The 15,489-nt window shown below is 39.9% G+C and overlaps 1 protein-coding gene across 1 annotated transcript in view; it reads left to right on the plus strand.

The window, feature by feature from the left end:
• Positions 1-14,547, plus strand: part of il16 (interleukin 16) — a 43,357-nt gene extending 28,810 nt beyond the window's left edge. The window contains exons 19-26 of the mRNA XM_008292741.1: positions 2,102-2,198; positions 4,990-6,158; positions 7,465-7,613; positions 7,864-8,017; positions 9,354-9,455; positions 12,214-12,445; positions 12,744-12,872; positions 13,052-14,547. Of these exons, the coding sequence (XP_008290963.1) occupies positions 2,102-2,198; positions 4,990-6,158; positions 7,465-7,613; positions 7,864-8,017; positions 9,354-9,455; positions 12,214-12,445; positions 12,744-12,872; positions 13,052-13,218 (2,199 nt within the window). The 3' untranslated portion in view covers positions 13,219-14,547. The remainder of the gene's footprint in view (positions 1-2,101; positions 2,199-4,989; positions 6,159-7,464; positions 7,614-7,863; positions 8,018-9,353; positions 9,456-12,213; positions 12,446-12,743; positions 12,873-13,051) is intronic.
• Positions 14,548-15,489: the final 942 nt, after the last annotated feature.

A 15,489-nucleotide genomic window follows, 5' to 3' on the forward strand; every position in this document is an offset into this window, starting at 1 on the left:
TTGATCGTATTTCCCGCCCACTGTGACAGTTGAGCTGTTTATATGCTGTATAAGGCTTTTAGGGCCCATATAAGGAAGCTGAAACTTTAGAAGGTAGAAGACAGAAGAAGCTGCCAACTCTATCTGCGTCACTCTCTTTTTCACTTCCACTCTGAGTTCCTTTGCTGAAACAAGTCAGGGCTATTGTTGCTTTCCTTAAGCTCTCCCTTTTTTATTGAGTGATCCTGCTTGTACTAACCATGTCTTCCCTGACGCCTTCATGTATTAATCATTCTTCTTCTGAAAAGCCCCAAAAAAATATAACACACTCCACTCCTCCCACTGCCTGCAGCTCTTCAGCAGCATATACAAGGCCTTGCAAAAGATCCTGAGGTTACTCTTAAGAAATGTATGTGAAGAGAACTTTCACTGTTTTGAGAGCATGCTGTATGCTTTAGCTTTTTATCTTTTAAGAAAACATAAAGATGCCACTATCATTTGAGAGTAAAGCGTTTGATTGCTCTACTTTTCTATATGTATTTTTGGCAGTAGTTTTTTTTTTTTTTTAACCCTTTATTGGGTTTATTGAGAAAATATGCTTTATTGTTGAGTTAAAATCCAGTCAGCTTATTGACATTTACTGCTGGAGACATAATGGACTCCAGAGTGCAATCGAGAAGTTGTTCTCACATGTGGCTTATAGCTAATGTAAAAATCAATAGTCATTTATTAACATTAATGAAGTCATTCATTGCACCTCACATGTCGTGTGAAGGTTGGTTTTGGACCCAGAAGCAGAATACGGATGGTTAGGGTAGAAAAAGTGGATTTATTTCTAAGTGAACAGTCTTGAAAGGGGAGCAGAGGTGGCTGAGGGCTGACAGAGGCGTGGTGAGTCTCAGGGAGGTGAGCTGGATAAACATGAAGAAGGCTGGAGCACAGGTGAGTGGAATCAGCAGCTGGCAGGAGGATCTACACAGGAAAACACAAGATATCAGTAAAATTGCAAAGAAGAAGCACTGCACAGCTTAACTGAAGGTCACTGTGGATGCACCACAGTCACAGAATAATCTGTCAAAGTAGAGCAGGAGAAGCCAGAGATGTATGGAGGACTGAATGAGAGGTGCATTTAACCAGCCCTCAGTCCCACACTGCAAGGGAATGATGAGAACAAACAGACTGAGAAGAAGAAGAGCAAGGAAAAAGCAGAACCAACCTAAACACAAAACATAACATTGCAAGCACTTTGTAAATTTTTAACCAAACTAAGCAGACTGCTGCATGCATGTGTCTCTGTTCTTCCTCTGCTCTGCTCTACTTGTATCTACACTCTATGGCCAAAAGTATGAAGACACCACTGTCCACAGGCTGTGCAGTTTGTCTGTTATAGCAGCAGGATAGTGCACACGGTTTTGTAATGAAATATTTATGAGTTACACATGGCTGTACAACCCTATCCCTACACATTTAAATGGACAGTGCTGCAAAACCACTGAATGTGTTTTATCATTCAGTGCCATGGTTTTTATATTTGTCCTCTCTGTGCATGACAAATATATGTGGCCTATTTTTTAAAAAAGAAACAAAACAACTACAGACAAATGCTGGTCTTCTTACTTTCCACCTCATTACATAATAGGCACACATCATCCTCCTATGCACTGAACATTTGTATACGGCAGAATCATCTAATATGAATGTAATTTTCAGTACACTGGGCTGGAGTGGAATGTTCTGAAGTACACATACTTTTCGCCATGCACTGTAGCATACAGTAGGTATGCATGCTTCTGCTAGTGTGTACATGGGCTTGAAGCTGTTCAAATGAATGAATCCAATCCTGCTTATTATGCATCATATTTTTGCTTTCTCACGTCTATCTATGTGTGTGTGTGTGTGTGTGTGTGTGTGTGTGTGTGTGTGTGTGTTTTGTGCATGTCCACATGCAACCAGTGCATGTTGTGCGATAATATGTGTCTCTTACTGGTTCGACTATGGTACTAACAGAATGAAGGAACAGTGATGAGGAGGAGTGTCTGAGCGGAAGCAGGCTACATTATTGCACCTCTCTGTGGTTGCTGCGAGAGAAGTTATTGTGATACAACACTTCCTGTTTGTGTAGCAGGAAGGAGAACGCACAAGAGAACAGTCAGAAAGCAGTGAAGAAGACTTTCCTCATCAAGACGCTGCAGTGTGCACCAACAACCAGCTACACACAGGTAGGAGACAAATGCTGTTCAGTTAATTTTAAACACCTGAGTACAGCTTCAGATCCTTCTAATCATGCAGTTGTTTGAGCAATGTGACAGCAAAATAAATCTGGTGCTGTGGTTATCAGTATTTCACTGAAAAGTCACTGAGACTCTGTTTCCTGGTTGAGGCCTATAGTGGTGCTTAACAGGAACTGCAGCTAAGCTACAACTCACTGGGTGTAGTCACACCAAAGCTGTCAGTGATCACTGAGCAGCAGCACAAATAGTATATTTTACCTTATAGGTTATTAGTATAGCATCATTTACTTCACTTGAAATGATCCTGCATGGCCAGTTGGTTGCAGCAGGCAGCCAAGGCTCAGGTGGTGGAGCAGGTTGTTCACTCATCACAAGTTTAGTGGTTCAGTTTCCTGATGGTAGGCAAGCACCCTGCATGGCAGTTGTGCCACCATCGGTTTGGGTGTGTGCATGTGTGAATGAGAAACACACTGTAAACTGCTTTGTACAATCTAGCAAAGTTTAAAGGACATTAGGTAAATGCAGACTATTTCCCATTACATGTTTCAGAGTAGTATACAGCAAAATTGACAGTTTAACAGCAAAAAAGTTAAATTCAACACTTTAAAAGCGTTACATTGGTCCACTCTACATAGATTTTCAACTACACATTTGAAAGTGTTAAATACGTTACACAATGACAGAGTTGCAGCGACTTTCTCAAGAGGAATTAAACACTTGACAACACAGGTCGATGTGTGGTGTCTCAGTCAGCTGACAGTGGCCAGCGATGGTCATGTAGCTTTGTCCACAACACTTGGTCAAAAAAATGTCTTCTGGACCAACTATTGGTGTCTTCAGAAGTTCTCAAAAAATAGTCTTCTAACGGGTTTCAGAGTCTGATGTAGATAATGTTTATTCAATACAGAGGTTGCATGAATAGACATGAACAAATCTCGAGATTTAACTGTTCAAACCATGCATTGCAACTTCTCCAACTCTCCTCCTTCTCCTGTAAAACCACAACCCTTTCATTTTTAAAAGACCAATCAAGGCATGGCACCATTATGTTTCAATTTAGTCACATCTGAAGGTGTATGATCTAATTGTGGCAAATTTTCAACTACCTACTTTAAAAAAATAAAAATACTATCTGTCGACTTGCACCTGCATCCACGCCATCTACTGCTCGAACTAGAGAGAGCATCCCTCGTCTCCTCACTCGTACGCAGTGGCGGGCTGTACATTGTACTCCTAGGCCTTCAGTGGCGTCCTACCTGAATCAAACCACCTCTTAATTCGATCATTATGACGCCACGGCTATAGAAACCATCAATATTATACAGAAAGGCGATATAACTGGACGTTGCATTGCAGACAAGTATCTCATGTAGCTAGAATGAACGTCATCACTAAAGCAAGAAACCCAGTTAAAACAATTCAACAAGTCTCCTTTCACTGCAGCCACAGCTGCTGTTGAGCAGACAGTCCGTGTGTTTCAGTTTCAACAATAAGTCCTGTTTTATCGCCATGGAGGCTAATGCTGAAAGTCAGGTCTGTCCAGTCGTGTTTCTGCCATAAGTTTTAATTCGCTTTAGGGCTGAGAATGTCCGCTTACTTAAGTTAAAAAAAATAAAAAATCTTGATACTTTTACGATAAAGTTTTACCTTGTGCAGGTCGCTACAGATATTAACTGCTAGCTTTGGCTGAGCTCTCTGTCCATCCAATCAGAGGACGTGAAAGTGTTGACATGATCATACGCATGATCATTGGTTAAAGCAACAGTTTCTTTGTGATGTATTTTAAGCTACTCATAAACCACTATCGCACTCTCTCTATGCTTCAGACATCTACCGTTCATCTTCAAATTCAGCTGCGGTTTACATTTGACCAGGTCACTATAACCCATTAGCACACATACAAGCCTCACACACAAACTTGCAGAGTCAAGATTCAGACAAACACACACACACACAGGCCACACACATGAACTTACAGGCTACAGCATCAGACAATCTTTTCTATCCTAGTTGCTGTATTTTACAAGGTTTTTTTGGGGTTGTGAGGATGCAGGTTTGCACAGGAATGATCCATCTTGTACAATAGTCTAACCTGATCATCACTGAAATATCATATTTTCCAGTTTTTGGTATTTGCTCAGTTTAATATCCCACAACAGTTGAGTTCACGAATCAGGAGTGTGTGGTGTTAAACATTGACCCCACCAGTGTATGGTTCTAGCACTAAATAGAGTTTCTGTCTTGTTGATACTTATTAATAGAGGGTATACAATTTAATCTAAATAGAGCACTTAGTATAATCAATTTATAACCACTAATGCCACTCCACACACAGAGAAATACTGTAAAAAAAGAGGAGGAAAAAAAAGGCACAGATACAGTGAAGTTTGTAATTCAGTCAAAATTGTATTTTGAACAAGCACAAAATATAAACATGCTAATAAAAGGTCCCAATAATGGAACCAGTCTTTAATAGCACAGGTCACACTATACTGTAACATGGCACTGAAGGCGCTGTAGTTCTTCTCTGCAAACACAGATGCATTAGACATCTGGGAGAACACCGGCTGTCGTGTGAAATCTGAACTGTAGGGCTGTTTGCAGAATATGACATTTAACTCCCCATATCAGCAGCAACTGTTTTTAACTAATAACCAGTTTTGTAGTTCAGTTTGACAAGACAAGAGATGAAATGACTGTATATTTTAATGTCCAACTTACTAACACTGAAAAACAAACTTTTTTTTCTTTCTTTTTGGTTATTTTTTTTGCTGTGTAGGTGATTTATCAGCTGTGCTCTGCTCAAAGCCAAAGAGAGGAGCCCTGAAGAGACAAGCTTGTATTCAACAACATACCCAAGAACAGCTTCAGGATCCTTGGGTTCGCCTTTCAAACAGCTCCACTGAAGAGCTGCCTGACCTCCATCAGCATCACCAGCAACACGCTACACACAGCATACAACCTGACAACATCCACAGCGTCCCTGCTACCATGAGCAACGAAGAGTACAATCTTGAGGTTACTGGCACAGCTACAGACTTGACTTTAGACTCGCCATCAGACACAACTCCTGAAAACACATCTGAATCAGGATCAAAGAAGGGGCCCCCAGTGGCACCCAAGCCTGCCTGGTTTCGTCAGAGTCTGAGGAAATTTCGAGATGAGCAAGATCAGAAGAATCATGCTCGACCCTCAGAGCCGAGGCCTGCTGCTGGTTTCAGCAGAAATTTTGGTGCCAGATCTGCCTCTTCTGCAGCAAACCTGTCAATCAAACAAAAGATTCACTCCTTTGAGACTTTTTCCGGCTCAGAGAGCCCAGAGAAGGGGGGCAGTAGGAGGCCTGTGGCCCCTTCCAGCTCCCTTCCACTAGTGGAGAAGGAGTCCAGAAGTCCCTGTCCTCCCTACCCTGCTACACATGGAGGTTCTGAGAAGAGCAAACATGAGCTCCCTAAAGAGACTCAGTCGGCATCTGTTAGGGAGGTAGACAATGTGGCTGTCTCTAATACAGTCTCTGCTATAACCTCAGACACTTACGAAGCTTCTTGTCAAACAGCTAAGCCCTCTGAAAATGGATCTCCCTCCATCCAGTCTCCCACTGATATTCCACCTTCTGATAACATCAGCACTGATCCAGACTCAGGGATAAATGATTCTCATGCAGCTTCAGTCCATGATGACAGTGAGGTCTTATCATCCAAACTGGAGTCTGAGCAAGAAAAAGTGGATCTCAACAGGTTGACAGAGTCCAGTGTTCAACCCACTGAAACATCGATGAGAGTTAATCAAACAGAAGAGGAAAATGCTTCAGACGGGACAGACGTGGACAGAAGACAGAGCCACGGAGATCTGCTGAGGACAGCTCAGAGCGCTGCTCCACCCACAGAGAGCAGCCCTCTGAAAGGCCCAGAGGAAGAAAGCTTAGGGAAAATCATTGCCTTCAGTAACCAGGTAATCTACAGCTTTATTGTTAAAGGGAAATGTACTTGATATAGTAACGTTAAAAAGAAAAAACTTTGGTTCAGTGCTTTGAAATTGTTGAGACTCGTGACTCCAAAGAGCTGGTTAAATTACTTAATACTTGATTTAGGAAAATTGGGTTTAGTTCCATAGCTTTACCTTCCATTTGATCAGTTTTAACAGTGTTCAGGTACAAACTGGGATCTGGGAACATTAGAACAATGCTATGACAAGCTCTAGACAAGCAGTTGAACAAGCAGAAAGGTTGTAAATTTACAGTTTTTCTATTTTCCTTGTTTTGTGGTAAAAGTGGAAAAAAAAATCACACAACTATCTGTAATAATCCTCTATAAAGGAGAACTGTGTGTGCACACAAAACAGTACAGGTCTTTATATGCTGTGTGATATAGATATATATAGAGCTGTCTCAGATGAATCTTCTTTTGATAACTTTATCATGACATTATTTCACCTTTAATTAAACTCTAGATTTTTTCTGACTGAAACACATGATTATGATCGAGGTAATTTGCTTTTCTGATAATGCACATTTTTTTTTGTAGTTTGAATTTCTGTTGCATTAAAAAGTAGAAACTATACCATAACCAGATGGTATATAAAGGCCAGTGTGTACCTGCTAGCTGTGTGCTCAGCAACACACACCACAGTCAAACGTTGACTTCTTGATCATGCTGTGTACACGCAGAAACTGTTGTAAGTTTGTGTCCCTCCTGATCAGACCTCATGAAAACACTTTTGTCTGGATCAGTTACTTGCTACCAAAAACCTGTTTCACTGCTTCTTCAACGCAGATCTCACTGTGATTGATTGATATCGATTGATTTTTAGTGCACTAGAGCTGCATCAAAATTCTGATAGAAGTTTAGTCCATAATTTAGGATGAAGTTGTCAGTGCTGTTGCTTAGACTCACATGTACAACCCAACCAGTTACAATCAGAGATTAAAAAAAACAACCCAAAATGAAAACAGCACAGATACTAGATTTCTTTAGCATTTTTTAATATATTTCCATCCTAGCACTTTCATTTATGAGGTCATCCATGCACTATATGACTGCAGAACGTTTTACTAATCTGGGGGCTTGTTTCCTGCTTGGCTAATCATTTGACTGCTTGTGCTTCTTGAGTCATTAGTTAGGTTTTCACATGTATCAGCAACTGAACTTAGTGAGAACAATGTTAATATGATAACAAAAAGACTCTGTGTATTTAAGGTGCACAAAGACCACATTTTAAATGTATCTGATTCTATTTTTATGGGTTATTTTTGTTACAGGTTTCACAAGCACTGATGCATTCTCTCCCCATCTCCTGCCACGGTAACCCTCGTTCCCCAAACCCGCAAGACGCCTCAGCATCAGACTTTGCTAACACCCAAGATTCTGAGTCGGGCCTAGACGGCACTGACAAAGGATTCTCTGTCAGGTAGGACTTCCACAGTGAGGTGTGGGAACACATGATGTAGCATTTTATTCTCTCAATTCCACAGAAGGCCTTCCGTGCCTGTTTTGTATTCACACAGAAGCGAGATCAGGTAGATAAACAATATGCTTCCCATTTTATCAGCTCAAAGTGGATGTTAAATACAACATTATTATCCACTGCAGGCAGGCACAGCGCTTAGAACTAACATTACACCTCATCACGCTCTGGTGTCTTTTCATCTTCTTCACAGCTTGGCCACACTGAGGGAGTGTACCATCGAGCGAGGGGAAGGGGAGGCAGCATCCTCTTCTTCTTATGCTCACTCTGTCATCTCAGCCATCCCTTCACAGGAAATACAGATGATGATCCAGGAAGTCAAAGCCCTGGACCAAGAGACACTGAAGGTGAAAAGAAATTAATTAACTGTTACGCAGTTTATTCACGACATATTTCTAAACATATTCTAAACTCATGGATGTTATTTCAAAAAGGCTGCAGCTATTTTGATCATCGTGAAAAAACATGATTTCACCAGACACAGAACAACAGAAAGCCTTAAAACATAAATTTTTGAACATTAAATTATCAGAGAAACAACAAGAACAACACAGTTGATCGGATGCTGCAGACGTGCTTTGAGGAAAACACATTACATACTGGGTGACAAAAAGCAGTTATGTAATTAGAAATTTCCTTTTTTTTCCAAGTCTGTTGTCTGCATTTGAGATACAGACAGTATCCTGAATGAAACATGTCTCCTGATTAAATGAAAATCTCAGCTACAAGTAAAATATCCGACCATCTGGGAGCATTCATGTGCTCCACATCTGCTATATATTTAACAACACAGTGAGATCCTTCTGTGGATGCTGATGCCTCAGTGTAAAGATCTCTGCACTGTGCTGCACTCGATGTGCAAAACAACAAACAATTTGTATCAGATATACATCTCAGACCAAATCTGTATGATATAAAAACAATCTCCAACAGGTTAAAACACAACAACGAAAGGTTTCAAACATTGAATTCACGCTGCCAATCGAAAAACCGCCAAACAAGCGTGGGAACAAGTTGGTGGAAATAAAATCATAAGTTATTGCTGATTTTGCAAATGAAACAGAACAGAAAATAATCATTTCTATGTCACAGAAATGCAATGCACATGAAATAGATAGCCTACATATTCTACATATTCTACCTACATATTCTCAAAAACCCATATAGTTAACGACAAGCTATGTGCTCACTGGAAACTTTTGTTGCCACTCACAGAAACAAGCCCAAGAACAAAAAATATTTATCCTAGGTACATTTTTTGGGGGGAGGGTTACTCTAGAGACTTGAATGATTAAATAATTATAAATATGTTTGGGAGGAAAATCATAAGAAATTTCTGAAAATGTTATGAAAAATTTACCTCTTTCCAGGAGGATTTGCATTCGCCATGTCTTCAGTCAGAAGGAGCAGGAAGCAAATGATGTCATGTGACTGGAAGCACTTGGAAACTATTTTTTTTAAACCAAAACCTTTGTCTAAGTTGTCTACTAGCATATAAGTGGAAAAAGTTTCTTTAGTTCCTTTGACATTTTTTATTTTGAGTAGAAAATGACAGTGATACACTTCGGCAACAATTGTTGCCAGTTTGTCGCTTTAAATTCAATGAATATGCAGCCATATTCAAAATAACCATCCCTTCAGAGGTAATTAACTACTGTATTAACTCTGTGTCTTTTTCCACAGCAACTGGTGGACATCCATGTCGTGATTCTCCATAAAGAGGAGGGAGCGGGGCTGGGCTTCAGCATCGCTGGAGGGAGTGACTTGGAGAGCAAAGCTCTTACAGTAAGCTGCACATAGAACAGATTCATATCGATCACACAAGTTGATCGGGTCTAGACAGACTGACATACGATTCTAACTGGAGAAAATGTCCAAGTTTGCCAATCAAACTTCTAATCTTGACCTATTGGTGTATATAACTGTGTTATATCTGTCACTGAGATTCCAACCTGAAACAATGATGGATTTTCATTATAAAATCAGTAGCACTTCTTCCCAGAAACTATGTCCTTAGAAATTCACAGTACAAACTGAAACATATATATTTTAACTGTTCTCTATTATTTCCAAACTGATGGCAGAATGAGAGCAACACAACATCTTTGTCTAACTACCACAAAGTCATTTTTTTTAGGATGCTACACATGACATATTTACATCAATCTATCACTGATCAAAAACACAATAAGCTGTAGAAGTGATGTAGTTCTTGAGGGAATCTCAGGGTGTTTTACACTGGTGTGCATACAGTACACTTTTTTTTTTTGCATGGAGGGTTCATTCTAGCTACATACAGCTTCACCGTGTTTGGCACAGATTGAAAAAATTGAGAAATAGACAGAAAATGAAATGAAATTAAATGAAAAATAAAAATGAAAATGGTGGCCGGTCAAGAGTAGAGACAGATCGGTATAGAGGAAATGTATGATCTAATGGATTCATGGATTTTTATGCAGAGTAGTTACACAATCTATCTTTGCATTTAGTTAGTGAGATGATTAAGTATGATTGTGGTAATAATAGTGAATATGAAGAGGTTGTTGACATGAATGTTGAGTAGCTAAATATGTAAACATATGGAACAGCTGAGTCCAAGACAGTGAATCAACTGTCTGCCTTTGTCTTGACGTGATGTTGGTGTGAGTTGTGACACTGTTAGGCAGAGTGAAATTCTTTTGATGTGTTAATCAAGATCTGGACCACCACTTCCTGCAAAGTTAAAAGCTGGTCAGAATGTTTCTGGGAGACATTTGGTCTGTGACTGGAGATGTGGTTCAAATGAACATTTGAGTGTCCACACTGGAGAATCCTCTGGAGGTCTACCTGCTCGTGGCTTCCTGCTGGGAACACAAACATCAAACAGACCTGGAAGGTGTTCTTCTTTACACTTCCACATTTGGCATGGTGAATGTTGGTGTCTTTTGCTCTTCTGGTCACAGTGGACCTTGTCTGCAGCAGAGGATTGTAAAAGTTTGAAATTCCAGAGCGACAGAAAAGAGACGAATATGTGCTCCTGCTGTGTTTTAAAACCAGTTATGGCTGGTTGATCCCACAACAGAGAAAACCAAAGGAAATTCACAAAGTTGGCACCATTTCATGATGAAAAAAAAACCCACAAACTCTGAACAGTGCGTCTATTGTAAAACAAAACAAGCCTGTTACAACATCAGTGATTTGACACAAAAGAAAACATCCGGTCCTGAGAGCAGGTCTGACACAAGGTAATGTTAATGTAAGCATTTAATATAAATGTATATGGTTGACGTTGAGATGACAACTCATAATGTACAGAGTTATAGACTTTAAGTATCTGTCAACAACAAGTCAGATGCTGTCAGCTGAACTAGCAAACTGAAACTGTGTTAAACTGAGAGTAAATTCAAACCTTGACTACAGCTGCGAACATCATGAATGCATAGTCAGTTCATTTTTGTTTTAGCATAGCTTTGATGTAACTCTACACACTTGGCCCACCTCCACTCGCTGCAGCCCGTACACACCAGCTCACCGACAGTTCTGCTCACTGTAAAAGTACACAAACAATGAAAACTTAGAATATTAGAGTAAATCAAACTGGAAACTGTTATGAAAGTGCCACACTGCAAGTTAACAGGATTTCCTCCGTAGATTTGTTATGAAACATCAGAAGTGTGATTGTGTGTTGTCATTGGTACACAACTGGTGGAAACATTCAGCTATGGTGTTGACTGCTTATTTACTCACGATGTGTCTTCCAGTGTATAGAAAACAACTTGATTTTCTTTAAATGGACATCTACACCTCATCCCTCATGGATAATCTGTGAATCTGCATATTTTATTAATTTCTGATCATAAATGTTTCACTTCTGGATACAGAATGTCTCGTACGTCACTGAAAGTCCATGCTTAGTGTTTGTACTATGCAGACTTCTGATTCCATTTCACACCTGTGAAAGTTGCTTTTTGAACCAAGATTGGCTTCCATACAGGTTGTGATGTCCCAAAAGCTGCTTTTAGGTCCATAATTTAAAATCAGATTTGGGGTTCATTAAGAGAAATGTTGCTTTTTTTAGTAAAAAGTTACTAGTTATCTTCTAGTGTCAAACTTTTACACTATTCTGTGTAGTGCAACATTCAAGAGAGATAACAACGACCAAGTGTGTGGAGAGGGACTTTACACACCTTGTATAATGAGGTCCTTTCTAATAATATGGAGGCATTTAATTAATCACGTAAAGACTGAGAGACTACACCTGACTGAACCAAGGTGTTGGATTAACACTGTGCTTTCTAGTCAGTGCTTTTGCCCACAATGTGTCACACTATCTGCTAAAGAATAGAATAGCTTTTCTTTCTACAATAAGAAAGAACATCAACCCAATACCAAGCTAGCTCTCGTAGGAATATTAGTCTTACCATAAAAAAAAAAACAAACATGCTATTTTCAGCCTTTACAGCACTACCTACACTCTGAAACTGTACATCACCTTTGGCCCTGTCTGTGAATGATTCACTCTGCACATCGTCTCTGAATGTCTGAATGCGTGTCTTCTGTCCAGGTCCACAGAGTGTTTCCCAGTGGCCTGGCAGCTCAGGAGGGGACCATCCAGAAAGGAGATGAGGTGTTGTCTATAAACGGACAAACACTGCGTGGGTTCACACACACCGATGCCACTGCTGCCCTGCGTCAAGCCCGCGGCCTGAAGCTGGCTGTGGTGGTCGTCTGCAAGAGAGCTGAGGAGGAGGGAAGAGAGGCAGCAAGCTGTAGGAGCGAAGAGCCGAGCCCTGCAGGTGAGCAGCATGAACAGCCTCCACATGTCTTTTTACTGCTTTTGTAAAACAGGGCTTTTATGTTATGCAGGAAGTAAGTCTTGTTTCATATAGGCCTTTTTTCTGTCTGGTAGGTGTGTATCTCTGTGTGTAATGCTGCTGACAACAATGTGAATTTCTCCACTGTGAGATAAACAAAGGCTGATCTTATCTTAAAAGTTTCACATTTTTAAAATGGGTTTAATTGCACATATTCTTCGTCTCCGTAGGAAAAAATAAGTATGTTGCCTGCATTTACCCTGTATTTTTGTTGTTGCAGTGCTGGAGCCGGGGGTCCCAGTGAACGTAGAGCTAGTGAAAGGTCCTGGGGGGGTTGGCTTTACGTTGGAGGGGGGAAAAGGCTCAATCCATGGAGACAGACCTCTCACCATCAACAGGATCTTTACAGGTACAAACATGGCTCTGAGATTACTAGATCCCATTTTACTTACAAAACCTATAACAACTTAATTCAAATGTTATATATAAAAAGTAGAAATTTTCCTACTCTTGGGGAAAAATGGAAAGTAGTATTTGTCATATCATGAAAGATACCATGAGCTCAAATGGGTTACTTCTGTGTTTCAGGCGGAGCAGCAGAGCAGATTGGTCTTCAGTATGGAGATGAGCTGCTGCAGGTCCAGGGAGTCAGTCTGACTGACATGACTCGATTTGAGGCCTGGAACATGATCAAGGCTTTACCTGAAGGACCTGTTACATTGGTGATCAGGAGGAGGCAGGGGGGTGTGGAGTGACAGACACAGCTGCTTGGAGCTGCTCGCTCATGAAGAACCCAAAAAGAAACTTGAGGAACACAGATGTTAGACTTTCATTAACCATCTCATAGAAAACATTACTCAGCCAGTCATTGTGGTCCACCTTTAACATGGTGATGCAGAAGACACCTTCTGGCCAAAACCCCACATTTTCTTTCAGTTGCCCTGACTGGTAACTAGCCATGCAGATAGTTTTATGTCACAGTAACTGTTAATAACCTACATACTTCATGATCAATATTTTTTACCTTCAGAAGACAATAGCGAAATGAGACCTGAGTTGTTGAATACGGGGCCTGGCCAGTGTTGTGGAGAAAACAATAAAATAAAATTCTGTGTGCACAAATAAAACCATCATGCTATTAAATTAAATTGTTCTTTTTGATTGAAGTATGTCAGAGATGACACACTTGTGTTCAGCTAAAACGCTGTGCATCCATCTATCTCTAAAATGAACACATTTAGTGACTCGTTTAGATCATATTGACTGTTTTGACAGCTGGCTTGCTTGCTTGTATCAACCTACATAGTGATGTATGTGCAAGCCAATTGATGGCAGTTCAAACATGTAATGTGGCATTGCATCTATCCAAAAAAAAAAGTATTGATGGGAATAATGTAAAAACTGTGGCAACCAATGTTATTACGAAGGAATGAATTTAGAGTTTGGATTCAGCTCAATATGACAGCTGTTATCCTCTTGCTATCAGTCCTCAGCGTGCTCCTCAGGAACTGAATGGAGTACATAAAACTAAAACTTCAGCTCCTACTGTTTCAGTAACTGAAATGTAATCAGCAGATTCAACTGGACAGCAGCTTAGTTTTATTTTGAATTTAGATGCAGCTAGGTAGAGATACTTCTTTCTAATAAATATTGTATTGTGTTTTACATCCCTGGCACAGAATGTTCAAATAAGACCAATGTTTAATGCTATGCTCTGCTAATTCATGCACACTAACTGAGTCATTTGAGAGCATAAAATGCTAATTTGTATGCATCAATCACTGACTCAGTAGCAAGGCTGTGCAAACAAATTATTGTTCTTTTTCTCCATGACACCTCCACAATAGATTACTTCTATGGTGTCATTGGAAGTCCATGTTCATGAACTCTGGAATGATCCAATGTGATGCAAAACAAGCACTTTTATCCCCTCTACTATCACAACCAGTCAGGCCATGTGAGCCATTTTTTACATAATGAATGACTGGTTTTAGTCGTGAGTGGCAAGTGACACAATAGTAGAACCACCTATACATGATACAATAAAACATCCCGCAACACATTTGTGGGGCTGCTGTACTTGACGGATGAAAACTGTCACGTGTTTAAAGTTGTTCAAACACATGTTCGTTAGGTTTTGATTTCAATCTTCTAAAATTCTATTCATCATTGGTATAAAGAACAAACAAATGTGAGGTCACATGTAAATATATATTAGAGTAAATGTCTATTTTTTTCTGCAGTGGCACTGTATGTATGTGGAAGCAGAAGACCAAACAAGTTTTCGGCAAGCACAAAAGGGACATTTTGTAGAGTCACAACTGACGTTGTAAGGAAATGCCCAAGGGTTCAGAATGCATAGAACACAGACGGAAATGTGTCTTGAAACAACACAGTGGTTTTTTTTGTTTGTGTTTTACAAATTTAACAGTTTCTCTGCAAAATATGTGCGTTCAGTGTTTTTCTGGGCTCTTAATGTTCCATCGCACACTCAGGATAATGACACAATAAAATGCAGCTGGTCTTTGTATGCAACCCACTAAGCAACTGTTTTCTACCAATCAGATGTTTATGGAGTCACATGTGCTGTAAGATTTCAAAATAACAATACTATGTTGAAAACTATGTGAAAACGGGTAACCTTTTATTTCCAAGTTTGCAGATGACTTCAAATACCTTGGAGCGTCTGACATTACTGCTAAAGAAGAACACCAGTGTTGGACAACAAGAAATACAAAATTACGTTGTGTGCAGAAAGGTAGAAGAAAAATGAGTTTATGTGCTTTGACTAGTATAGGCATGTAAAACTCAGAGTAGCAGCAGTTGCTCTCAGTCAGAGGAGTAAAGTACAAACATTTGACATGTATCATTTTACATATATTCTGTGTTCCAGATATTAAATTCACTAAAACAGTCAGTGTGTACCACATGCAACTACTCTAACACAGAAGACAAAGACTGTCTGAACTGGTTGTTGGACCACAAGTTGCCCGGACAATGTACATAAGAAAACTTTGGATTAGTAT

The sequence above is a fragment of the Stegastes partitus genome, unplaced genomic scaffold (genome assembly GCF_000690725.1).
Source record: "Stegastes partitus isolate 25-593 unplaced genomic scaffold, Stegastes_partitus-1.0.2 Scaffold828, whole genome shotgun sequence".
Classification (NCBI taxonomy): Eukaryota; Metazoa; Chordata; class Actinopteri; family Pomacentridae; genus Stegastes; species Stegastes partitus.